General features: G+C 41.7%; 1 protein-coding gene across 2 annotated transcripts in view; it reads left to right on the top strand.

Moving 5' to 3' along the window:
- The first annotated feature begins 3,034 nt into the window (after positions 1–3,034).
- The window catches only part of plpp3 (phospholipid phosphatase 3), a 134,276-nt gene continuing 110,183 nt past the window's right edge, over positions 3,035–27,127 (top strand). Inside the window, exon 1 of one of the 2 annotated variants that reach the window (XM_080195410.1) lies at positions 3,035–3,533. In XM_080195410.1, coding sequence (XP_080051536.1) covers positions 3,407–3,533 — 127 coding nt within the window. In that variant the 5' untranslated portion in view covers positions 3,035–3,406. The remainder of the gene's footprint in view (positions 3,534–27,127) is intronic. The other variant, XM_080195409.1, reaches the window with a different exon arrangement.

Here is a 27,127-nt window from a genome sequence, read left to right as displayed (position 1 = left end):
TTTCTCTTTTTCCCACTTTAAGTTGCACTAGATAAACAGCTAATTGTCTATTATATGAAGTGGTCCTCTCCATTTTGGGTTGAATACAGTCTCTTTCATACTGTAATTGAGTGTCACCACAGTCTCCAACCTCAAGTTCATAATGTCTTGTCTTGGTGTCACAATACTTGTTACCCTTTTGTTTTCAAGCACACAAATCTTGTGCCACTAATTGATTTACTTGGGCTGTTTGCTTTACCATCTGTTCCTATCATTCAGAATCGCAGGACCAGTTGCTCGCAGAGTTAAATGGCCTGGTGTTCACGTGAGTTTTCCTGTCATTGCCTGATAAGGGAAAACTCCTGTAGTTGTGTGAGGAGTTGATTTAATAGCCATGAGGCACAGTGGTAACATGTTGGCCCATTAAATGGGATGCACGTTACTCTTTCAACATTGTTTTTAAAGTTCTCTTCCCACTTTTTCAGAAAGCGGTGATTGATACGAAATTTGTGTGAAATTCCCAATTTTTTTTGCATTTGAAAAAAATGTCTCTTAAAATCAGAGACTTGGCCACTGTCTACCTGCAATGATAGTGATAGTTCCCCTCTTACATTACCTCAATCTATAACATTCCTTACAAAACATAACTACTAATTCTAAGTTATTTACATATCAGTATTCATATCTTAGCTATCAAATCAAATGAACTTCAAAGATCCTTCAGTTTTCTCTTCAAAACAGTATCCAATTTGTCAATATTTCATATTAAGTATCATTGCTTCCATTTGTCACAATCCCAAATTCCTTTTTCTTTGATAAGTATCATAGTTTATCCATTCTGATTGTTTTAAGGTTAGTTTCCCTATGGAGTTTGTGTCAATCCTTGATGGTTTAAGGATGTTGTCTTGCTCTGCCAACCGAATTGACCCTTTCACGCTATTTGTCAAGTAGTTGCACATGACTGAGAGCTGTTCTTCAGTGTGTTCTTCTAAATATCTCCTGATTTTTCAACCAACCTATTTTTGAACTGTTTTTCTACATATTGTGTTGGTTGTTTTACAGGTACACCTCCACACACATATGCAGTGTCTCAATATCATGCCAACACATTCTTGACTCTCAGGTAATCTTATCAAAAGAACTTGAAGTCTTTGCTTATCTATCCAGGTATAGTCCCAATGTTTCAGGTAGTGTCCATACTTTCAAATTCAGTTCCCTCAAGGATAAGGTTCCTAGGCAAGGACACAATGGCCTAAATTTTTTTGACCATCAGGCATATGCATGCGACAGGCCTGGAAATGGGCATGAAACAAGTTCCAAGCTGCGGTCGGTCCTAGAGCGAAATTTCATGCTGGCTGGCCAATTAACAGCCAATTTACTGGCCACATCCACACTAGCTTTTCTTTCACTAGAACGTACATCAAAATCAAATTAATATATTGAACTACTCTCAGATTATAACTGATTGCAACAGTAGCTTCATTGATTGTTTGGAAGAGCAGCACCTGAAATGTCATTAAGTTTACTTGCAGTATTTTTTTGTGATACAAATTACCAGAGAACTGACACTAATATATATATGCTTCAGATATACATTTGAACCAGATGGGCTTTTCTTGTCACCTGAACAGCTGAAAAGCCAGAAGAAAATAATTTAAAATTTACGGAACATACCTGTTTGGTATGTATCTGTCTTCTACTCTGTAAAGTGTTCTAATGTTTTTTCCTATTTGAGGAACTACTGGCAAATGTGTAGGCCTTACACAGCCAGTAATGCCATAGGAAATCAAAATTTTTTAAAAGAAGTGGTCAACCAGCAGAAATCTCAGTTCCTTGACTATAGGTGATTAAAGGCCATGGTCAACCTAAATCTCTGGGTTTAATTCTGCACTAGTGCTTAAGTAACCTAGATGCCATAACAGAGCTTGAGTTGGAATTTAGCATGAGGTGTAGTTATGTCAGTGAACAGTAGAGGGTTTTAGTGGTTCAATCTTAGAAGTAGTGCAAGCAATCTAGGAAACTAATGCAGAATTTCCTCCTCAACTCGGTCCTAAATCTGCTCACCCTTATTGCTGTGAATCTGGAATTTCCTGCCCAGTGAAGCAGTTGAGGCTACCTCATTGAATGTTTTTAAGGCAAGGATAAATAATTATTTGAACAGTAAAGGAATTAAGGATTATGGTGAGTGGGTGGGTAAGTGGAGCTGAGTTCATGAAAAGATTGGCCATGATCTTATTGAATGGCAGAGCAGGCTCGAGGGGCCAGATGGCCTATTCTTGCTCCTAGTTCTTATTTTCTTGTTATATCAATGTTTCAGTGTAAAACCAGGAATAAATCAGTATAACTTGGTCACTATGTCAAAAAATTCCAGGCGGTTTGGTCATTGTCTGTTCCTTTGTTTAGACCAAAATGCCAAGGTATTTATACATTGGGTCTCTTGTGTATGAAAATTATTGAGATATATTTAGTACAGTGCTCATTTAATATTTCATGATATAATCTTATTGTAATTGAATACATTAATTAGATACTTCTACATCACCATGAGGTTTGGATTTATTTGGATATTCCAAATAAATATTCTAACATAAAGTTTATTTATTGGCATCACATTAGGCTTACATTAACACTAGGTTAGTGTGAAAATCCCCTGGTTGCCACACCCTGGCGCCTGTTCAGGTAGCTGAGGGAGATTTTAACTTGGCCAATGTACCTAACCAGCATGTCATTTGGACTGTGGGAGGAAACCAAGCACCTAGAGGAAACCCACGGAGAGAGAATGTGCAGCCTCCGCACGGACAGTGACCCCTGATCAAACCCTGGTTCCTGGGACTGTGAGGCAGCAGTGCTAACCATTGGTGCCAATAATAAAATAGTATTTTATAAATAGTGGGAAATCGAGAGGTCTCTTTCCACTTCCTGGCAGCACTGGGGGCGCTCTAAGCCTGTGTGAAGGAGTACAATGTTTTGAAATCTGTAGGAAATTGCAATCATCATCAGGAAGGGGGCTGAGACTTGACTGGCAACTGATCCAAAAAGGGTTACGTTGAAGAGCAGTTCAGGAATAAAACAGCAGTCCAAAGCTTTTTGCAAACACACGAAAGAAAGGAACCGCATTCATCACATCAGTGCAGCGCTGCATTGTGCCCGCAAAGGAATTGTTTTTAAAACAAAACCTCTTCATTCATTCATTCCGCAGACACAAAAGAAGACCATAAATTTGTGACTTTCACACACAAGTTCCTTAGCTTACACACTCCACGGCCAGCGCTTCCTTTCGGGACGAGGTTTTGTGCTTAAGTTGCTGAAACACAAGTACAAGAGTTAAGGAAAAGGTGGAACGTCCGATAGGGATAACCCAGGCGAGAGACTCAGAAAGAAGTTACTTTTAACATTTTCGGCCACGGATTTTACAACAGTCCCACACATGCAGAGCTACAAATACGACAAAGCTATGCCTGTCGACAGCCGAAGTGGTGGGAATTCAACTCTGAATAATAAGGATCACAAGAAAGTCTTGTTAATCTGCTTGGATCTCTTTTGCTTACTTCTTGGTGAGTACATTTTTATTTAAAAATAAGCAACTACATTACGAGTAGTACTCCATGCTGTGTTATGTTTACATATTGTCGGGGCAGGCAGTAGGTGTTGCCACTGTTCTTGCAATGTTGCCACAAAGTAAAGCAAAGAAGTAGATTTAACATTAATTTTTTTTATATATAGGGGGTGTGTGGAAACTGACGACTACCCTACTTTAATCTCCGTTTAGCAACTAGCCTGAGTTCAGATGCATGCCACATGTAATCACATTGAAATAGATGGGCATTTTCACCTTTGTCTGAAACTTCACTCAGCTTGTCGGCTTTATCAGAACTTGTACAAGCACAAGTCCTCTTAAAGGGGGAGGGGGGAAAGGGGCGGAATCAGAGGCCAATAACATAGTTGTATACATTGTTAAAGAATGAAGTACTGCACATAAGCAAGCAGCTTGATCTGCGCGTGTTTTGGATTTGTGACAATGTTGTACACCTCATACCTATCTATACACACAGACTTGATCACATTTGTATGTGTCAAAGTCACATCTATGCCAAATGTAATCGTGCAGTGGAGAGAAAAAACAGAGCCGGGGGGATACATTTTTATCGGTTCAGATTCCTCGGATGTAGTTAGTCACCGATCCAAGTTTAATCCTTTAGAAAAATAGTATTATTTCACAGAGTGACGTCGTTAATACTGCTAACAGTGCTTTATATGGACTACCTGTGTGATTGGGAAAAGGATGACAGGGTTTAGCTGAGATTTAGATGACATTACAGTGAGTGGCATGGGACGGGTAACACATGTAAACTCTGGTTATTGTGTCTCCAGCCAATCAAGACATTTTATGTAAATTTGGATTATTCCATCTTGTGACAGTTCATAATAAAAATTAGAACATCAGCGAGAGGTCATGGTGGAAAATTAAGGTTGATTTTGAACTCTGCCAATATTTGGCTCTTTAAACTCCTATGTAACCACATTAGTGTCTAAAGAGGGAGCTGACTGGAACATCCTCTAGTAGCCTAACTCTGTAGGCTGTATAAGAGCTCCCCAGCAAGCTCATGGATTTTGCAGTTTTCAAATACCCTTTTGACTATGATCACATATTGAATCAAGCCTGAGATCAGGTGTACTATCTGCTCTTGTCAGCCTGGATCTACTATGTCTCTTTTGTGGGCACTATGAATTGGATTCAATTTGAATTGTCTTTTAGGAGCAAGCAAGGAGATGGATTCAGGGTTTGCCTTGACCATACTGCACATTGGTTTTGTAATTCTGAAAAAGGAATACTTTTTTTAAGTTTTGAAATTATAGTTGTCTTGAAATCAGTGTGGCACAGGTTTGTCTGTGCATCTAAATGCACTGGATTTAATGGAGTAAGCACCCACTTTCCAGCAAGGGTCACTTTAGCATAATAATTGACATGTAATTGAAACAAACAGCTCTAGCTATAGAGCTCATACAACTCATGCCACACAATGCTACATCAAGTTTCTGTTTGTAAGCATATTTTAATTATCCTGATAATGGTGCAGCTGTCAGGGACAGGCAAGTAATGAGCACTGCTACCTCACAGTGCCAGAGACCTGGGTTCAATTCCAGTCTCGGGTCGCTGTCAGTGTGGAGTTTGCACATCCTCCCTGTATCTGTGTGGGTTTCCTCCAGGTGCTCTGCTTCCTTCCCACAGTTCAAAGATGTGTGGATTAGGTTGATTGGCCATGCTAAATTGACCCTAGTGTCAGCGGAATAGCAGGGTAAATATGTGGGGTTACAGGAATAGGGCCTGGGTGGGATTGTGGTCAGTGTGGGCTCGATGGGCTGAATAGCCTCCGTCTGCGCTGTAGGGATTCTATTCTATGATTCTCATACATTTGGTATTGAACAACTTTTCTACCAGATCCAAATACCTGTCAGGCAGTACCAGCATTCTATAGCTTTTCTGAATCTATACAAGAGGCCTAGAAGACACCATTGTGTGTTTGTGTTTTGGCAGTGTTTGGACACAGTAATGTTTCATGTGGTTAATACAACCAGCCCAGAATTTTGAAGGTGGTAGGTTTGTGGCACGATAATTGAATGGGTTCCATTCGTTTTTATATTCTGGTGATGGTAAGACAGTAGGAAGACTACAACCAATTAGTATAGCAAATTAAACTAGTCTGACGTGTGAATTCTACTAATTGAACACTTATTTGAAATTGGATGCATGCTGCAATCAAGAACATCTGTGTTTCATGCTCATGAAAACAGTACTTTTTTTGTATGTGAACCTCCTGTGCTTACATCATCAAGTAGTGCAATCTTGTACTTTGGGAGCTAGTGCAAGTCTTGGATAGTCATTTCCCACAACAATTGGGCTGTTCCTACACCCAATTACCACTGAAATTGGAAATTAACTATAATTTCAGGTTTGGGAATTATGAATCTCTATGTGTGGACAGTGCACCCTGCTATCACGCACCAAGTTATTATGTGTGATTGCTATTGTGCAATTAGTTACCTGTTTTTATATGGTGTAATCCTTGTTGTTGAGAGCTGACTAGAAACAGGGTTGTCAGATAGCTTATATTATTTGTAACGGATTTATTGATGTTACTCAGCCTTTTTTGTTGTTGGAGGAGAGACGACACACCAATTATTACATAGCTATAAACATGTTGGAGCAGTTTGAATATTGGGGTGCCTAACTGTTTTGCATTACTGTGGAAATTTTCAGATAAGGCCATGTAGATGGAAGATAGTGCTTCCAAACATACCTAACATTTCTAATACGTTGTGAGAAAGAGCAAATGATCCACAGGATAGAATTGTTTGTATGTGTCTTTGGGATCATCAAGTTCCTTTGCTGTGAGTGTGCCATAAGTAGAAACCCATCCTCTTTATGCTTTATCCTTGGGCTTTGGTGGTACCGATGGTATTTATTATTTTTGAAATTCTTTTAGAGCCGGGATCGAGAGAAGGCCTCAGAGCTTTTACTTCTAAATAATTGATGAAGAGGTGCATAATTTCTACTAAAATAATTACTGGTAGATTGATCATGGTGGAAGATTGATCTTCTAACCACTAACAAAAACAGCTCTTGGTTAAGAGTGTCACTGAGCTACTGTATTATTAATCGACCAACTGAAAAAAAAGTGTAACTTCTAAGATCTGCAAAAATACAGTTTATTGTTAAGCATTATTCCTAAAATTGGTAGACATTGCAATAGAAAGAATTACTTTGCTGCCATTGATGTCACTCTGTCAAAAAACTTTTGAAGTGGATTTTATGTGGTGTCCCCTTACAGAGGAGCATCAATCACTGATTTGATAAAATGTTGTGGCGTATTTTTTCAATTAAGTTGCTTAAGATATCCATTAAGTGGACTTCATCAAACCCTGTGAAGGTCTTGTAAAAGGTAGGCTATTAGTCTTACAAACATGACAAAATGAGGATATCTACTCAGTTGTTTACACTGCAATGGCACTTCATCATTCTATCTCTCAGATATAGTAAGGCTCCATTATCAATTGAGAAATTCCTCTCACCAATCAATCTGATGGCTTGGTGCCATTAGATTCCTCCATGTGTCAGGCAAAGCTCTGGAGGAGTCTGCCTAAAATTGGTATGCAGCCACAGGCAGCATATTTGAGGCTCTCGCGTGAATGTTATTACACAGAAATAGCCACACTGGTAATAGATAAACTGTTTTTACTATTGTGTTGCTATCTGAAGCTTCTCCCAATCTCATTCAATGATAGGACCTATTCATAAGAAGAGTTCTGCCAAAAATCTTGAGGAATTTTGAGATACAGGGGATTATGGGGCAGACAAGGTGGCATGGTGGCACTGTGGTTCGCATTGCTGCCTCACAGCGCCAGGGACATGGGTTTGATTCCCACCTTGAGTCACTGTGCAGAGCCTGTATGTTCTCCCTGTATCTGTGTGAGTTTCCTCTGGGTGCTCCGGTTTCCTCCCACAGTCTGAAAAACATGTTGGATAGGTGTATTGGCCATGCTAAATTCTCCCTCAGTGTGCCCGAATAGGTGCTGGAGTCTGGTGACTAGAGGATTTTCACAGTAACTTCATTGCAGTGTTAATGTAAGCCTACCTGTGACACTAATAAATAAAAATAAAAATGAAAGTGGAATTAAGACTATGATCAGATTAGCCATGATATTGAGAAGCAAGGCAAACTTGAGGGGTTGAATGGCCAACACTTGCTCCTATCTAATGATTCAGGGATATTTTGGGATTTTTTTTGGAAAGATCTCCAATATCTATTTAATTCTAAATGTGTAAAGAGCTAGTGTGTCTTTTTAATCTATTTCAAATTGACACTGCAGTTTTGATCTTAAGAAATATATATCTAGCAGTGCCTAATTATGCAAAATAAAAGGCAAACTTCTTTGTTAGCTGACTTATTTTAGGCAAAAAAAACTTATCCTGGTCCAAAACCTCAACTGTTTGTTTGCTTTATTAAATGTTCTGCTTCTGACCTTTTCTATAAATCACTAGCAAAACTGATGTGCCTGTTACATGTTTGATACTGATACCACATTGGGCAGACTATAAATTAGTTTCTAATGTGAAAGACCCTGAATATGTTAAGCAGTAAGGCTTTCCAGCTGTGGTATGCTTAGGAGTAATGACAGCTGAAGTCATACATATCAATTACTCTATTCATTAGTCTAATTTCACTGTAATATGTTAGCACAAGTGAAAATGGAATAACAGCATGAAAACTGATGGTGCTTTATGGCATTATTCACGTGTGAGCAAGAAAAGCTCCCAATTGCTGTCACTACAGGTGGCAATGCTACTCTGTCTGCAAAAGCATGATATCAGCTAGGTTCAAGTAATTTGTTTTTTTCTGTTTGTTTATTTATTTTCTTTTCTGTTTGTCATGTTTTTTTTTCCCTCCTCAGCTATCTTACCAAAAGGCCCCTTTGAAGAGAGATTCCCATCTTAGGGATAGCTTCCAAAAGTCATAGGTGAAGAGGAATTTTGACAAATTTATTGACTTTTTGTTTTTACTTCTATTAATCCCTCACCTCAAAATGTCACTTAACAGTGTCTGTGCATGACATAGGAACTGGATTTGTAGAGATGCTGAACCTGATAGGATAAATGTGCTGAACTAAGTAATTTGGAATTATGCTGGTTGATTCTAAATCTGCTCAGTAAATTTTCTAACACAATTTTCAGGTGGTGTTATCCATCCTTATCATTTATTGGAATCTACTTGAAATAAATAGAATAAAACAACAGATGTTAAAAGTAATCAGCTATTTACTGGGTACAAGGTTATTTAAAATCTGTATTGAAGAACATTTTGAATGCAAATTTCAGAAAAAATGTCTTTTACTCAAAGAATGTTGAACTTGCCATGACAAGCAGTTGTTGACAGGAATAGTATGGGTGCAGTTAAGGCACGTTAGATAAGCATGAGGGAAAAAGGATATGCTGTAAATACTTTGTAATGTTTTGTAAAAAAAAGAAACCAATTCTGAACCAGAAAGCACAGTTTACTGCATACAAAACAATCCTTTCAGTGTTATGTACTTTAACACATATTGTTTCTAGTAGAAATAGCTGCACAAATGATTTTATGAAGATTTCTGGAAGCCTGCTACAGAATATCTCTCATTACTGAAGCATTCTTCATAGGATCACAGAATCCCTACAGTACAGAAGAAAGCCAGTCAGCCCATCAAGTCTGTGCTGACCACAATCCCACCCAGGCCCTATTCCCGCAACCCTCATTTAACCTACTTCCCTGACACGAGGGTCAATTAAGCATGGCCAATCAACCTGACCCGCACATCTTTGGGCTGAGGGAGAAAACCAGAGCACCCGGAGGAAACCCACGCAGACACGGCGGGGGAATGTGCAAACTCATATGTGAGTGCAGCAAATGTCAGTGACTGATAACAAAAGTCAATTTTAAAGGCACTTATTTTTCTGCATCTCCTGCATGAGTTAAAATATTTCTAAAATATGTGAAACAGTTTTTACAAGTGTACAAATTTCTGAAATCATCTTATTTTGCACAAGAAATATAGAATAAATTGGTGAATGTCTCACATTCCAAATAGTCTGTTGTCTAATCCTATGAGTGGTATCTGGAATTATTTTGCTTGTAGCTGGCAAGACAATACAGCTAATTTTGCTCTAAAATGCAAAACTTTATTGTTCAGCCCTTTCTTGTAGCATTCAGAGCTAATTGGCAAGTAATTGTTTAAGGCAGCAACTGTTTGGTAGAATTCTTGGGACCTGTTACTCTTTTGTTGTCCCAATTGCTTACCTTCAGTGAATCTGGAAATATTATCTTCTTGCGTGTGATTTTCTGAGTTGGTGCCAGATCTGAATCCCGATCTTCAAACACTTTCTTTTTGAAGTGATGAAAAGGTTGTGCTGGCCCACTGAAGGTCAACCTCATCATTGATGTCTGCCCTTAGTGACTATAGGCTTCCAAGGTCTGGCAAGTGGTCTATATTGTTGTCCAAGGCCTCATTGTGCAGTGCAGTTGGTAGAGGACCTTTATCTCACAGATGTTTAGTCTAAGACTCATGCTCATGTATGTCGCAGTGAAGGTGTTGAGATGCCTTGGAGCTTGGCCTCTGAGTATGCACAGACACATGCATTGTTGCATACTGTATAATTCAGTGACAGAGTTAGGGGGACTTTGGATCTGGCCCGGAGGTGGCAGAGGTTGAACTGATTCCCATTTCATCCTATAGTTTATCTTCACTCTTGGGGGACCGGGAGAGAGTGGAGGATTTGGTGAGGGTGGGATGGAGCATTGTGGCAAGGAAGATCGAGACGCTGTTCACACACTGACACAGCTTTGCCTGACCTCAGTCTGAACATGAATTTGGTCTATGATGGATCTATTGATCAGGATCAAAGCTTGCATGTTATTGTGGAGGAGGATGGTCACAAACCTTTAGGCAAATGGAGGAGGATGCTCCAAAACCTCTCACAGTTGACAATGTTGAAGACCTTTGTGAGGTCAAAGAAGTCAAGTATGAGTGTAGTGCTATTCCTTGCATTTCTCTTGTAGTGGCTGCGTGGGAAAATCATGTCCATTGTGCCCCTTAGTGGGCAGAATCTGCATTGGGTTGACGGAGGATCTCTTCAGCCACAGGGAGAAAACAATTAAGGAACTTTGCAATGACCTTCCCTCTGGTAAATCTGGGAAATCCCTCGGTTGTGAGATGTCATCTTGCTTCAAGATGGTCATGATTATGGCATCCCTGAGATCTCATGGCGTGTTCTCCGTCTTCCAGATACGGGAAAAGAGCTCATGTGTTCATGTCACTTGTGCTTCAGTGGAGATTCCATCTGCTCCTGATGCCTTATTGTTCTTTAGTTGTTGGGTGGCCTTTTCTACCTCACGTCGGGTTGAGGTTGTCTGAGATGTCATGCTATGGGATAGAGTCAAGACAGATTTGCTGTTAAGGAGGCTTTCAAAGTGCTCCTTCCAGTGGGCGCTGACTACCTCTCTGCTCTTGAGGAGTACCTCTCTGTTTTTGGCCAGCATTGGGATGGAGCCCTGGATGTTTGGGCTGTAGGGGGTCTTGACTGTGCCAAAGAAACCTCGTGTCATGCTTGACAGCTAACTGCTGGATCTCCTGCACTTTGTCCACCCACCATCACGTTCTTTAGGTCTTCAGGTCATGGGTTTTTTGCTGTATTTCAGCTTTCAATTGTTTGTAGAGCTATTTTCTTGCTGTCGAGATGAGTTGCTCTTTAAGGTGCAGAAAAGCCTTGCGCTTGTAGCTTTTCAGCTCCTGAATCTCCTGGCCATTCTCATCTTGGTGTTTCCAAAGAAGAGTCAAATTGGACTTGAAACACTTACTCTGTTTCCCTTTCCACAGATGCCACCAGTTCTGGTGAATTTTTCCAGCAGTTCAACTGTTTTTATTTCAGATTTTCAGTGTCCACAGTACTTATATCTCAAAGGGATAAGTGGACTTTGTGATCTGGCTCTGAGGAAGTATAATTTTCAGTATTAGGATGCCATGTAATTTTAATGAAATTTTTAGTAAGATCATAGCTCTGTAATTAATGTTACTTTATTATGTATTGCCAAAGTAGTACAAAACCTTTTCATTAATCTTTAAAGTTTACAGTGTTAATGTTTCCTTATCATAGTTTTTAAAATTAGAAGATGTTCAAAGAAGTGGTATCTTCTTGAAGGTTTTTTCAAGTATTGTTGTGCTCCATTTTGGGTATTGGGTCATCAGTTGGTGAATCTTGTATTTTAAATAGCCAAGCTCCTTGATCAATTGACTTGTGTCGTTCTCCTCTGAAACTCCTTAACCTCTAGAATGAAATCTCACTTCAGGATTTGAGTGCCTTGAGGATGATACTTCACCGCAATGCTGAAAGACTACTGTAATGTTGGTGGTGCACTTATACAGATGCAATGATCATTAAAGCCCTGAAAATCTGCTTGGATGTATGCAACTGATGTTATAGGACCTTTTGGAACAGTCCTAGCCAATAACCCTTCCTTAAATAATGTTATTAGAAATGGATTTCTGAGGCTTTCTCATTTACTTACAGCATTGCCAGGATTGAATTTTAAAATAAAATCATTGCTTTGTTAATTGGTCTTTCATGGGCATTGCTGGCTAGGCCAGCATTTATTGCCCATCAGTAATTGTCTTTGAGGTGGTGCTGGAGAGCTAGTCACCTTCTTGAACTGCTTCAGCCCATCTGGTCTAGATGACCCACAGTGCTTTTGGAAAGGAGTTCCAAGATTTTCACCTAACAGTGAGGGAAGGAATGATATAGTTCCAGGTCAGGATGGTGAGGGGAACCTGCAGATGGTGATGATCCAATGTAACCGCTGCCCTTGTCCTTTTTTCAGGTTAGAGATTGTGAGTTTGGAAAGTGTTTTTGAAGGAACCTTGATGAGATGCTGCGGTTAATGGCCCACAGTCACTCATAAGAACATAAGAACATAAGAAATAGGAGCAGGAGTAGGCCATCTGGCCCTTCGAGCCTGCCCCGTCATTCAATAAGATCATGGCTGATCTGTCGTGGCTCAGTTCCACATTCCCGCCCTCTCCCCATAACCCTTAATCCCCTCTCTTATCAAAAACCCATCAACCCGCGTCTTAAAAATACTTAGCGAGGCAGCCTCCACCACTTCAACGGGCAGAGAATTCCAGAGATTCACCACCCTTTGAGTGAAGAAGTTCCTCCTCAACTCCGTTCTAAACCACCCCCCTTTTATCTTGAGGCTGTGCCCCCTAGTCCTACTGTCTTTTTTGAGCAGGAAGAGTCTCTCCACCTCTATCCTATCCATCCCATTCATCATCTTATACGTCTCAATGAGATCTCCCCTCATTCTTCTAAACTCTAACGAGTACAAGCCTAGTTTATTCAGCCTCTCCTCATAGCTCAACCCCCTCAACTCCGGTATCAGCCTAGTAAACCTCCTCTGCACTCCCTCCAAGGCCAAAATATCTTTGCGCAGGTGCGGCGCCCAAAACTGCACACAGTACTCCAGCTGCGGCCTCACCAATGCCCTATACAGCTGCAGCAAGACCTCCCTACTTTTATATTCAATCCCCCTTGCTATGAAGGCCAGCATCCCATTAGCCTTCCTGACCACCTGCTGCACCTGCAAGCTGGGTTTTTGCGACTCATGCACAAGGACCCCGAGGTCCCTCTGCACCGTCGCCTGCTGCAGTTTTTCGCCCCGTAAGTAATAGTCCTTCCTACCATTCTTCCTACCAAAGTGGACCACCTCACACTTGCCAACATTAAATTCCATTTGCCATTTCCTGGCCCATTCGCCCAGCCTATCTAGATCCTTCTGTAGACTCTCCCCACCCTCCGCACAATTTGCCATTCCCCCAATCTTGGTGTCATCCGCAAATTTCGACACCCTACACTTGGTTCCCTCCTCCAGATCATCTATGTAAATGGTAAAAAGCTGAGGCCCCAGCACCGACCCCTGGGGCACTCCACTAGTCACCATCCGCCAATCCGAATAGCACCCGTTGACCCCCACTCTCTGTCTCCTATTTGACAACCAATCCTCTATCCACGCTAACACCCTACCCCCAACTCCATGTCCCTCGACCTTCTGCAATAACCTCTTGTGAGGTACTTTGTCAAACGCCTTCTGAAAATCTAGAAAGACCACATCCACCGGCTCTCCTCTATCCACCGCCCTAGACACATCCTCATAGAACTCCAGTAAATTTGTCAGACACGACTTCCCTTTAATGAAACCGTGCTGCGTCTGCTCTATCAAGCAATTCCCTTCAAGACACCATTTTTGAGTTGCTGTACGAAGTTTCTCCCATTTAGCATAGTGGTAGTGCCACACAGAATGATGAAGGGTATCCTCAGTATGAAGATGGGACTTTGCCTTCACAGAAGGTCTGTGTGGTGATTGTTCCTACCAATACTGTCATAGATAGATGCATCTGTGACAGGTAGATGGATGAGGTCAGGTAGCTTTTTTCCCCGGAGCTGGTTCCCTTAACACCTGCCACAGACCCAATCTAGCAAGCCAGTCTTAGTGATGGGCATTAAAGCCCCCCCACCCAGAGTACATTCTGTTCCCTTGCCACTCTCAGTGCTTCTTCCAGATGGTGTTTGACATTGTAGAATGAATACTGATTCACAGTTGAGCACATGATGGTACGTAGTACTTGGAGGTTTCCTGGTCCATGTTTGACCTGATGCCACGAGACCTCATGGATCCAGAATCAAGTTGAGGACTCCCAGGGCAACTTGATAGTAAAATGCTTTAAGATGTCTTAAAGATTTGATAAGGCTCTATGTAAATGTGAATTTCTAAATTTTTCTTTCCTGAAGTTCAAGATAACTGTCCAGGAGACAGTTTCAAACTTGCTGGGGGATTGCAGATCCAACCCTCATTCCAGCTCCTGGTGGATGGACTTTTGTGAAAAGATCAAGATCATAAGAAGAGCTCAGATATCTTTTGCCAATATGTAAACATGTTAGGAATCAGGGATTTTTAAAATGGAACAATATCAGAGTCATCCATGAAATATCTGAAAGTGTTACAAAGAATGGTTGAGTTTGATACTTTACTGGTTTAAACACACTTAGACTTGCTATTCAGATGAGCACATGTTTGTGAACAGGGATATTTAAAGATTTCAAACACAAGACCTATATGAATGGTTCCAGATAATGATGTATTTATGAGAACCAAAATGTCAGTTTCCTGTGAAAGATGAAGGGCTTTTTGTGTCAAATTCAATTATGTCTGAAAGCTTGATTATTTTTGACACTCTTTGTGTTCCCTGCTTGTTAGCAAGTTATTCTTATGAAATAAACTTACTATATATTTTCCTTGCTCATTAGTACAATCTTACTTTTGTTCTAGATTTTTAAAAATAGTTTTTCTTTCCTGTTGTAGACGTTCTTTATCTATCCACATGTTTTCAGTTGTCATGGTGAGTTGAAATCTAATCCAATTAGACTGGATGCTGGAGAGGTTGTGTTCTTGTACATACCCTAGTTTGACTAACATACCATGGGCGTGAATCTCCCGGCTCATTGTGCTACTTGAGAGGCGTAGCGGCATGGGAAATGTCACCGGGGGGGGGGGAGGGGGCTGTAGCGAGATTCGCAACTGACGCCCAGTCAATCGCAACTCTCCCAGGCTTATTGGGTAATAAGCCTCTCACCGGAAATTAGCGCGAGGCTGATTACCATGGACATTTCAATATCATCAGCGAGCCCCGGACAGCATCGTCTGGGCTCACGGATGTTTCTCACCCTGCGGGAGAGGTTCCAACTGGCCGGGATTAAAGCTGGTCCCCATCAATGGGGACCAGGTGTGATGGTCTCGCTGTTGAGGGCAGAGGATATTGAGGCACCCCCAGGAGATCGGGGGCAGGGGAGCTGCCACTTGGGCAGTTCCAGTTTTGCGCTGTCAGCTGGGCAAAGTGGCACTGCCTGCTGGGCACTGCCAAGGGGACAGGACCTGGGGGGGGGCGCGGGCCAATCGGCGATGGTGATGGAAGGGGCGATCGCAGCGCACTCTGCATTTAGAGATCGGTGAGGGAGGAGGGAGTGATTGGGGCTGGCCATGGCGAGATGGGGTTTGGGGCTTATGTGTGGGGGAGGTTGGCAGGGAGGCTGGTGATCTAGTGGGAGTAGGGAAAAGTCAGGGAGACATTAGGAGACTGGTGAATGGGGGCCAGCATGCATGTGCCGACCCTCCTACTGACAGATTAGCACATGTGCAGTGGTCCACCCAGCACTATGCAGTTGGTCTCGGGTAGGATTAGGCCCCCCCCCTTACCAGCGTGAGCCCCCTGGCAGACTCAGTAAAGCACAGAGTGCTGGAAATTCAGCAGACTGAGTACGCCCAAAAAAAAGGGGAAGGAGCATCTCCAGTTTTCCCACCCGTTGGGCATTCAGTTTCTTTTTGGGCAGTTAACCTTTATATGACTGTTGCTGATTTGATAATACTGTGCGTCAACATGCCAACAGAAGAAGCTAAACTTTCATCTGGATGTGGAGGCTCATTTTGGGGCAAGAATGGCCACACTTTGATATTTCCAAGAAATAGAAGCTGGAGGGGAAGGCCCACAAGCCTGCTCCACCATGCTGTAAGATTTATGATTGATCAGATTATGGTCTTAACTGCACTTACCTGCCTGACCCCCGTAACTCTTGACTCCCTTGTCAATCAAAGCTATCTAACTGAGCCTTGAATACATTCAACAGCCCGGTCTCCACACTCACTGGGAAAGAGAATTCCTAAACGCTCACGATCCTCTGAGAGAAAATAAATCCTCCTGACCCCTGTTCTGAATGGGGGACCCCATTATTTTGAAATTGTGATCCCTAGCTCTAAATTCCCCCTCAGGAGGAAACATTCTTCCATTATCTTCCCTGTCAAGCTTCCTCAGTATCTTGTATGTTTCAATAAGATCACCATTCATTCTTCTAAACTCCAAAGATTATAGGCTCTACCTGCTCAACTTTCCTTATAAGAAAACTTCTTCATCCCAGGAATCTGTCAATGATCCTTCTCTGAACTGCTTCCAGTGCAAGTAAGACTCATCTTAAATAAGATGACCATCCCCAACTGCCCTTGAGAAGGTGACCAAAACTGTAGATTGTACTCCAGGTCAGGTCTGGCCAATGCATATTTTCCTATAAGGAACTCTAGTAAGAGTCTACCTTTTAAAATGCAGCAAGATTTAATGTGACAAACAGGATTTTCATGATTATTTAGGTCTCTCTATACTCATTAAGCACAAATGGAAATTTATCTCTGATTGTTGATGAGGGACACAATAATTCTCTTGATGATATTTATATAGGTTTGTTTAATGGTTCCTATGGAGGCACATTGTCTTGCTTATAAGAGGCTTTTTTGAGACTAATGGTTAAACCTTGTCTTTGAGACTAATGTTACACAGTACTTGGGGGCTAAAGAACATAAGATTATAAATTAAGAACTATCATATATCAAAGCCAGCACTTTTTCCTTTCAGGGTGAAAAGATGTGATAGCTCTACAGAACTGAAAGAGAACACTTTAGAGTGAGCTGACAAGGCACTATCGTGGAGTAAGCTGACAGATAGAGCACTATCCACTTCATTGTCTCCAGCATATTCATGAATCTGTTCTACTTATTTGGATACTTCTATGTTGCATTGTTCCTGACTCATACTGATGTAGATATAGCAGCAGATTGGGATTATCACATAAGATTAACAAATGTATCAGTTCGTTCCTGGTTAATTGTTTAATTAGTTGATGTTTTTTATTCTTTCAGGGGATGTGGGCGTCACTGGCAAGGCCAGCATTTGTTGCCCATCCCTAATTGCCAGTGAACTGAGTGGCTTGCTAGGTCATTTCAGAGGGCAGTTAAGAGTCAACCACTTTGCTGCGGGTCTAGAACCACGCGTAGGCCAGACCAGGGTTACAGATTTCCTTTCCCAAAGGACATTAGTGAACAAGACAGATTTTTGCAACACTTGTTAATGGTTCACGGTCACTATTTCCGAGACCAACTTTTAATTCCAGATTTTATTCATTGAATTTAAACTCCACCAACTGCCAAGGTGGGATTTTGAACCTGTGACCCCAGGACATCAATCTGGGTGACATTGCCACTATACTGCCATCTCCCACAGTGATTTTAGGAGACCCAATCAGTATCATAAGGAGAAGGATGTCTATGTGGAGTTATTTGAATTAAATGTAAATGTTGAGAAAATTGTCTTTCCCTTTAATCATTTGTGGGACATGGGCATCGTTGGCTGGCCACTATTTATTGCCCATCCCAGTTTTCCTTGAGAAGGTGGTGGTGAGCTGCCTTCTTGATTCGCTGTAGTGCATACTCTGTGGGTTGACCCACAATGCCGCTAAGGAAGGAATTCCAGGATTTTGACCCAGCGACTGCGAAGAAATGGTGATTATATTTCCAAGTCAGGATGCTGACTGGGTTGGAAGGGCATTTGCAGGTGGTGGTGTTCCCATTTATTGGCTGCCCTTGTTTTTCTGGATAGGAAATGGTCATGGGTTTGGAAGGTGCCTTCTAAGGATCTTAGGTGAATTGCTGCAGTGCATCTTGTATTAGTACACACTGCTGCTGGTGGTGGAGGGATTGAATGTGGTGCCAGTCAAGCAGGCTGCTTTGTCCTGGATGATGTCAAACTACTTGAGTGTTGTTGGAGCTGCACCCATCCAGGCAAGTGGGGAGTATTCCATCAAGCCCCTGACTTGTGCCTTGTAGATAGTGGATAGGCTTTGGGGAGTCAGGAGGTGAGTTACTCGCTGCAGTATTCCTAGCCTCTGATCTACTCTTGTAACCACTGTTCATGTGGTGAATCCAATTGAGTTTCTGGTCAAATGATAAACCCAAGGATGTTGACAGTGGGGGATTCAGTGATAGTTATACCAATGAATGTTAAGGGGTGGTAGTTAGAGTGTCTTTTATTGGTGATGGTCATTGCCTCTTGTGCCTTGAATAGAATTGGCCATTACTGGTACTAGACTGTTTTTATACTATGCACTTCTAGCTGACTATGAAATTAGCAAGAATTATATTTTACAAGCTAAGGCTAACAAAGTATTATCTTTCACCATAATTGGCCTCTTTTATTTGTGATTACAACATTTGGGTAGTAAAAAAAAACTGGACAACCAGATTTATCGCTATGTGTTTGCCAGCACTACAACCAGACGAATTAGAAATTACTGTGAAATCACTTAAACATCTAAAGTAGCAGAGCAGAGGTGTATGGAGGACAGCCAAAGCTTTTCTTTTTTTTATTTTTAGTTTAAGGGTATTTGATTCAGACTCTGTTATATAATGGCTAATGCTTGAATTGATTGTTGAATGCTTACCTTTCTGTAGCCCTACTTGGAGACTGTCCCTGAAGTATTTAATGTATTGATGGCTGAAAATTTGGTGTAATGTCTATAACACTCTAATACTTGAAGCTCCAGGAAGTGTGTGTGTTTTTTTTTGCAAAGTCGTACTTGTTACAGTTTCCTGAGAATGATCCGTTGGCTGCCAGAAATAGTAAAAATGGTCCTTGACAACAACAGGGCAGCTCAGTGGTTAGCACTGCTGCCTCACAGCGCCGGGGACCCAGGTTCAATTCCAGCCTCAGTCACTGTCTGTGTGGAGTTTGCACATTCTCCCTGTGCCTGCTGGGTTTTCTCCGGGTGCTCTAGTTTCCCCTCGCAGTCCAAAGATGTGCAGGTTAGGTTGATTGACCATGCTAAATTGCCTCTTTGTGTTAAGGGTAAGTGTGTGGAGTTATGGGAATAGGACCTGGGTGGCATTGTGGTCAGTACAGACTCAATGTGCAGAAAGGCATTCTTCTGTACTGTAGGGCTTCTATGATTGAGTTAAGCAAGCTCTTGAAAGGGACCAAACTGTAAAGCAGTGCTGCAACTTTAAAGGTGGGGCTGGGGAGGGCAGTTATCTAGTTGACCAGTGCAAAATATACATAATTGGATGTGCATTTCTTGAGCTGAGTTTTAGCACCATATTCTTTCTGATGCATAGGTTATTGGTTGTATCAAAAGTAAAAAGTTAATTATATTGATTTGTCACAAGTAGGCTTACATTAACATTGCAATGAAGTTACTGTGAAAAGCCCCTAGTGGCTACACTCTGGCACCTGTTCAGGTACACTGAGGGAGAATTTAGCACGGCCAATGCACCTAATCAGCACATCTTTCGGACTGTGGGAGGAAGCACATGCAGACACGAGAACGCGCAGACTCTGCATAGACAGTGACTCAAGCCGGGAATCGAACCCGGGACCCTGGCACTGTGAGGCAGCAGGGCTAACCACTCTGGCACCATGCTGCCATCCGACCTGGTGTCAGAATTCAAGGTCAAGTGGAATTGTCCCACTAAATTACATCTCTGTGACACAAAGACACTGCTGTTCCATGCACTTAAGTCCAATAACACAGTGTGGAACTGTTGTTGTACATGTTCACATTCTAATTCTACCTGATTTGTATGCGTTCAAATGTCACACTTATTACTTGGTGATATTTTGATGGTTTTGCATTGCCCTAAATACTCAAATGTCAAGTAGGGAAGCTATGACAAGGTGGGCCAGTAGTTGTGTGACAATCTGGGACTAGCTACACTATGACACCAGCAAACTCCAGTTATTAAGAGGGGGAATTATCTTTTTTACCCCTGTCATTTTAGTGTGGCCCAGAATTGCCAATTGAAAGAGATTCATGTTGTGAAATACGTGCCAGGTCCAGCATGAACCAGTCAGTGTAAACTTAGCAACGACATAATGAAGATCCATTTTGACATGAGGAGTTATATTACAAATTGTAGCCCGGTGAGTTCCTGCACAAGTATAGTTGACTCAGCTTTGAAGGAAAATTAGAAGGAGCATTCATTCACTCATTCATTCCTCTGCAGAACACAGCATGCTGTATCTGGAGATGCAACACCCAAGGAAATATTTGATCACCCTCAATTTTATTGTTGAAATATTCATTCAGTTAGAACGTTGGAGTTAACTTGGTCTGTTTTATGAATGATTAATAACTTGTGAACAGTCAATCGGAAAACGGTAACTTTTGCAATTAAAACATTAACTAGAAACTGAAAACCGCTCTAACAGCTAGTTTTAAAAGCAGTGATTAGGTAGAAAACCTGTTGTTCACGACATCCTGCAATAGGTTTTCAGTATTAGAAAGGGTGAGGGGTTTAAATACAGGATATAGCAATCCAGAGAGTGTAAACAAAGACCCCATTCACTGAAGCTGGTTTTTTTACTGACTGCACATGAATTTAGGTTAGCTACAAGCTGACCAACTGGGACCATTTGAGGCACCGTCATGGGTGCAGGAATGTTCACTATATTTATAATGCTGTGTTTTTCTTCTCTCATTAGCAAGTTGACTCTTGTAAAAGTCGTGTTTAAGAATATGTATTAACTGCTGCCTATTTTAGCTACTCTTAAGTATGTTTAACTTATCTGACAGTTGTGCCTGATAAATGTAATTCTCCCCGAACCAGTGTATTCACAGCTATTGTACGCTTTTCTATTTACTGGAGACTGAATGTGAATCTCTTATTTGAGATTATTTTGTTTAAATTACATATTTTCACCATCAACAAAACCCTGAAATGCCCAGACAGTTAAATAATTGGGCTGTGGTTTAAATAATTGATCAGATTGGCACTTCCTGTATTCAATTGGAGCTTTATTTAGTTAATCTGGCTCCTAAATTCTGCATATCCCAGAGTCCTCTGGGCCCTTCCACTTTAGCACTCTTCATTTAGATTTTATGACTGGTAAGTTTATATATTACCTGGAGTTGCCCTGATGTAATTTATTTGTCCCAGTGATTATGCTTCGAATTATTCATTGACAATTCTGTTCACCAGTACAATTTATAAAATACACGGGGGAAATTGAGAATTCTTAACACACTGACTGACTTTAGTTTAGTTGATGTGGTAGCCCAGTGTAAGGCACCAGAATATAACAGTATCATCCTAGTGATGTGTGGTTAAAACACCAGCAATGTTACGGTTAAATATTTAAAAGGGGAAAGGCAAGATTAGCTCAAAAATCAGCAAAGGTGATGGGGAGTTGGAAAAGCAGCCCACTAATTCTACCCTTTCTATGGCTCCTTGTTCTGATGAGTTTTATTCTTGTATTTCTCAGCCTGATTCTTGCACAAGGTAAAGGCAGGATGCTGCGTCCTAGGCTTCCTCCATTTGCTTTATGCAAGGTTCCCAACACCATTGGTGGGGTCCCTTCACAGTGACTATACGCATCGGCCATGGCTTGAATCTGGTAGGGAATGGGGACATCTCCCATAATGTACAGGGAAACTGTCACTCATTCCGGTTATTGTCAGTGTGTGCTCTCTGCACCTTTTTTTGAGCACCCCCATTTCATCTGCCTCAGTCTTGGGTGACTCTGAACCTCCAAAGGTACAGCTCATGAAGGATGCCATCAGATCAGGAGAGATGAAACTTTCCCCACTGCATTGCTATGATGTGACCCTGGTCATAGGTGAGCTGCCATCAGCCAGACAGGAGTCGGACATTCACAGAAGCTCTGTGAGGATCTGAGCACTGTCTCCACCGCAAATCATCATCATCATCCACCTGCAAAGGAGGGACTTTGGATAACTGCTGCATTGGCCTGGCAGGAACCTTATCACAGAGTGTTCACTGCCATCAGTCAGACAGGAGACCACTGCTCACAGATGCCATCTGAAGATAATGGGATGCCCTCGCTGGATGTCTCTATCACAGTCTATGAATCTAGCAGCAACAAGCATGTTCCGAGATCATCTTTGTCATCTCAGTGACTCTAGGTTGTTGACATAGCTCCCAATTCCTGCTCCTGTCAAAGAGAAATGTGACTGATAGCATGGCAGAACATACTGGTGACAGTCTGTTGTTGACTGTACAACTAAATCTTTCCTTCTTGCAAATTTCATTACATCCAACAGGATGTGGCTACTAATCTCGTGGCAAAGATATTTAATAGCATCGGGAGTCTTAAATAAATGGCAAATATTCTTCTACAGATATAGCTAGACATTATTCATTCGACCTAAAGATGTCTTCCATGTCTCAATTTTCCCACTTCAGTTTATAAAGGAGCTTTGATTGGTGTCACAGTGCTAAACAATGCTGGCTCACAGCGCCTGTGACCCAGGTTCAGTTCTGGCCTTGGGTGACTGTGTGGCGTTCTCCCCATGCCTGCATGGATTTCCTCCAGATACTTTGGTTTCCCCCCATACTCCGAAGATGTTCGAGGTAAGTTGATTGTTAAATTGCCTCTCAATATCAGGGGGATTAGCAATGTAAGGACATGGGATTACGCATTAGGACCTGGATGGGATTGTTGTCGGTGCAGGCTCGATGGGGCGAATAGCCTCCTGCACGATAGGGATCTTATGATCACAACATTTCATTTTAATTGGTATTAGTTTTGATTGCTTTGGGTCATTCACATCATTTTGCTAACTGAATGTTTCACAAAGTCATGTTCAGAAAAGGAATCCTGGTTCATTTTCCCTTCCTCCTTTTCCAGTTCACTAAAACTATCATTGAATTTCCCCCACCATCAACATTAAATAAACTTCCTGGGATTAACATTGACCAAACACTGAGCTGGCCTAGCCACATTAATACTGTGGCTATGACAGCAGGTCAGAAATTGGTGAATAATTCACCTCCTGACTCCTCAAAGTGTGACCACATGGTGCTCAACATTGTGCAGTCATCAGTAAACATCCTTTTGAGGATTTACACATACCACTGGGACTGCAGCGATCCAAGAAGGCGGCTCACCATTCCCTTCTCAATGGCAGTCAGTGCTGGCTTAGCCAGTGCCAGTGACGCCCACTTCCCTTTTTTTTTTAAACAATTGCAGTGTTTCAATACAGTCGGAGAAGCAGAGCTCCATTTGAAACTGGGACATTTCTGATCTGTAGATTTCAGCACATTATCAGGCAGTACTTTTACTGAGTGTTGGACTGACTGCCTTGTGCTAATTGCCTAATGATTTGCTTTACCAGTGCGACCAATACTGAAGCAATTTTTCTTAATCTAATACAAATCGGGGCGGGGGAGTGGGGAGGAAGAACAGCAACCATTAAGGCATAATCAAGTTATAACTTCACATGTTATCTTGAAGAAATCTGCGATAAGATGAGTTCTATTTTTCCTTTCAGCAGATTCCAAACGTATGTAATTAATTTAGGCTATTTTGAGCATGGGATATCAGTAATGTAATTTGAAAGTCTTAAATTTCTGATCATCTGTGGTTGACTCTTAACCGCCTGCTGAAATGGCCTAGCAAGCCACTTGGTTCCAGGGCAATTAGGGATGGGTAATAAAAGCTGACCCTGCCAGTAACACCCATATCAAAGAACAGTGCAGCGTAGGAACAGACCCTTTGGCCTACAAAGTGTGTGGCGGCACAATTGCCTCTCTAGTCTAACATTTTCTTGCCTTGATATTGTCCATGTCCCCATATTTCCTGCCTATTTATGTATCTATCCAGGCGATGTGAATTAAAAAAAATCAACCTATGCCTGAATAAAACAAACGAGAAACCGTCAATTTAATTATAGGTTGCTTACGATTAGTGGAAGTAGAAGTTTCTTAAGGGATAGTTCTGACCATATCTTTTCCAGTAAGAAATTACAAATCTTTAGCTTCATCATTGCCATCTTCCTTGTGTGCCTGTTGGTTGATATGTGATGTGACCTTGGAACATTGACATTGTAGAAAAGGCCTTGGCTGGGTAAGAAATGCCTCAATTCTCCCACTTAAAGTTCCCTGGCGCAACCATGAATTATTTTAAAATCGAAACTTTTAGATTGGGAATAGCAGCATATGAACTGAATTGTGTGCATCTATACAGAGCCGAGGACTGGCACCATCAGTTTGAATAACGCGAGAGGGTGAGTCCCGGGTGAAACTGGACTGTCAACAACTGTAAAAAGAAAAATGAGCTAAGGTCAAGTCAGTTAAGTTATTAATGAGGGTGGGGTGAGGGGTGGGTGATACTATTAACTTCCAGACCACAGTGTGAAAAAAAGAGAGGTTGTATTTTCCTCTAATGTATCTCCAGCGCGGGGCTACATTTCCGAAAACTAAAGAGTCTGACCTGACATACCTCTAAGTAGAACTGTCTGGGGAGGAGGGTGCAGTCTGATGTACTTCCACAGCCACTGTAATGAGAACAGACGTCTGTTGCCTGTTAAGCAAATCTAATTTGTTACCATAGACCCTTCACACCACATACCACCCCACTCCGGTCACCCAATAGGAAAGTGTTGACAGAAGTGGCCATTATCGGCCAGGCAGACATTCCTCTGTGGCCATTCCTCTATGCTGAAATGGTGGGGGTCTACAAGGAGCAGCGAGGTCAACTGAACTGAGTGCCGTCAACAAAGACGGAGAAATTATAGCCCCTATCCAAATTGGTATCAGTAGAGCTATGGTTCTGATATTTAATTTGGTTGCAATAACTGGCGACCAGGGACTAACAACAGTAGAGGTTTATTGATAATACTGAGCCACTTTTACATAGAATCATAGCATCCCTACAGTACAGAAGGAGGCCATTCAGCTCATCAAGTCTATACCGACCACAATCCCACCCAGGCCCTATTCTCGTAACCCTCATTTACTCTGCTAATCTCCCTGACACCAAGGGGCAATTTAGCATGGCCAATCAATCTAACCCACACATCTTTTGGACTGAGGAAGAAACTGGAGCACACAGACATGGGGAGAATGTGCAGACTGCACACAGACAGTGACCAGAAGCCGGAATTGAACCCGGGTCCCTGGTGCTGTGAGGCAGCAATGCTAACCATTATGCCACCGTGCTGCCCATGTTGTGTGTCTGCCTGTGCCGGGGGATAACTCCTGCACTCCCGACTTGTGACCTCCTTTGTACCCACATCATCCCAGTGACCCCATGATCAACTAGTCTACAGGTGAGGTGTTTACATAACATGTGTGCAAAATGCATCAAGGAGCTCACTCAAACCTCGATAGAGTGGTGCGTCACTTAAAATAATTAATCATGTATCAGATCGTTAAAAGAAGCTAACAGTAACGTCACTATCAAAGTGGATTTAGGTAAATACAGGATGCTCATCAGGTCATCTGTGGTCTTTTTAACCTTTTCATATATTTCTGATTTTTCTTTTTAGCCTGTGATTTATTTTTGTCTGGGAACCCTGTATCCATTTTAAAGCAAATAACTGAAGCCTTTTAGAATAGGGAAGGTAGTAACAGTGGTATTGTCACTGTACTGCTAATCCAGAAACCCAGGGTAATGCTGTGGGGACTCGGGTTTGACTCTCACCATGGCAAATGGTGAAATTGGAATTCAATTTTAAAAAATCTAGAATTAAAAGCCTAATGATGACTATGAAACCATTGCTAATTGCCATAAAATTTCATTTGGTTCACTAATGTCCTTTAGAAAAGGAAATCTTACCTAGTCTGGCTGACATGTGACTCCAGAGCCACAGCAAGGTGGTTGACTTTTAAATGCCCTCAAGGATAGGCAATAAGTGCAGGCCCAGCCAGCGATGCCCACATCCCAAGATCAAATTTTAAAAATTGCTATTTTACACAGATACAAGCTAATGTGTTTTTAAAATGAGATGTAAACTTGAGGATTGTATGGTAACCTGGTAAATAGCAGTTAACATGGATGCAGAAGTGAACCTTAGATTTTTTTTCTCCAAGAAACGACATGGGCTGGACAACATGGCCTATCTAAACTCCTAAAAGGTTTGTGAAGTAATGAAAGAACATTTAGTTTCAATGCTGTGGGGAATTCAGAGTAAGCTAGGAATGGAATAGAAATTGAGTGAAAGGTAGAAAACAGCAGGTACTTATTGGAGGAATTACTTTTGGATGAAGGAAGTGCTTCCTGGATTTGTGTAGAGAATGCTAATATTTCAGATCCACAGCAATTTTCTTTTCTTTTCCTGGAATAGGGCTGTTGCTGGCTAAGCCAGCATTTTTATTGTCCATCTCTAATCACCCTTGAGAAGGTGGTGGTGAACCGCCTTCTTGAACCACTGCAGTCCATGAGGTGTAGGTACACACAGTGCTGTTAGAAAAGGAGGTCCAAGATTTTGTCCCAGTGACAATGAAGGAATGGCAATATAATTCCAAGTTAGGATGGGGAGTGGCTTGGAGGAAAACTTGAAGACGATGGTGTTTCAATGCATCTACTGCACTTGTCCTTCGGGGTGGTAGAGGCTATGGCTTTTGATGGTGCTGTAAAGGAGCACTGGAGAGTTGTTGAAGTGTAGATGGTACACATTGCTGTCACTATGTGTCGATGGTGGAGAAATTGGATGTTCAGGGTAATGGATAAGGGAGTAAACAAGCGGGTTGCTGTCCCGGTTGATATTGCATTTCTTGAGTGTTGTTGGAGCTGCCCTCATCCAGTCAAGTGGAGAGTATTCAATCACTCTTCTGACTTGTGCCTTGTACATAGGGGACAGTCTTTGTTGAATCAGGTGGTTAGTTTTTGCCGTAGAATTCCTAGCCCCTGTCTTGTACTTGTAGCTGTAGTATTTATATGGCTGTTCCAGTTC

The sequence above is a fragment of the Carcharhinus amblyrhynchos genome, chromosome 9, assembly GCF_965287045.1.
Source record: "Carcharhinus amblyrhynchos chromosome 9, sCarAmb.v2.hapA, whole genome shotgun sequence".
Lineage (NCBI taxonomy): Eukaryota > Metazoa > Chordata > Chondrichthyes > Carcharhiniformes > Carcharhinidae > Carcharhinus > Carcharhinus amblyrhynchos.
The sequence above is the reverse complement of the archived record's forward strand: the minus strand, read 5'-3'. Positions and strand labels throughout refer to the sequence as shown.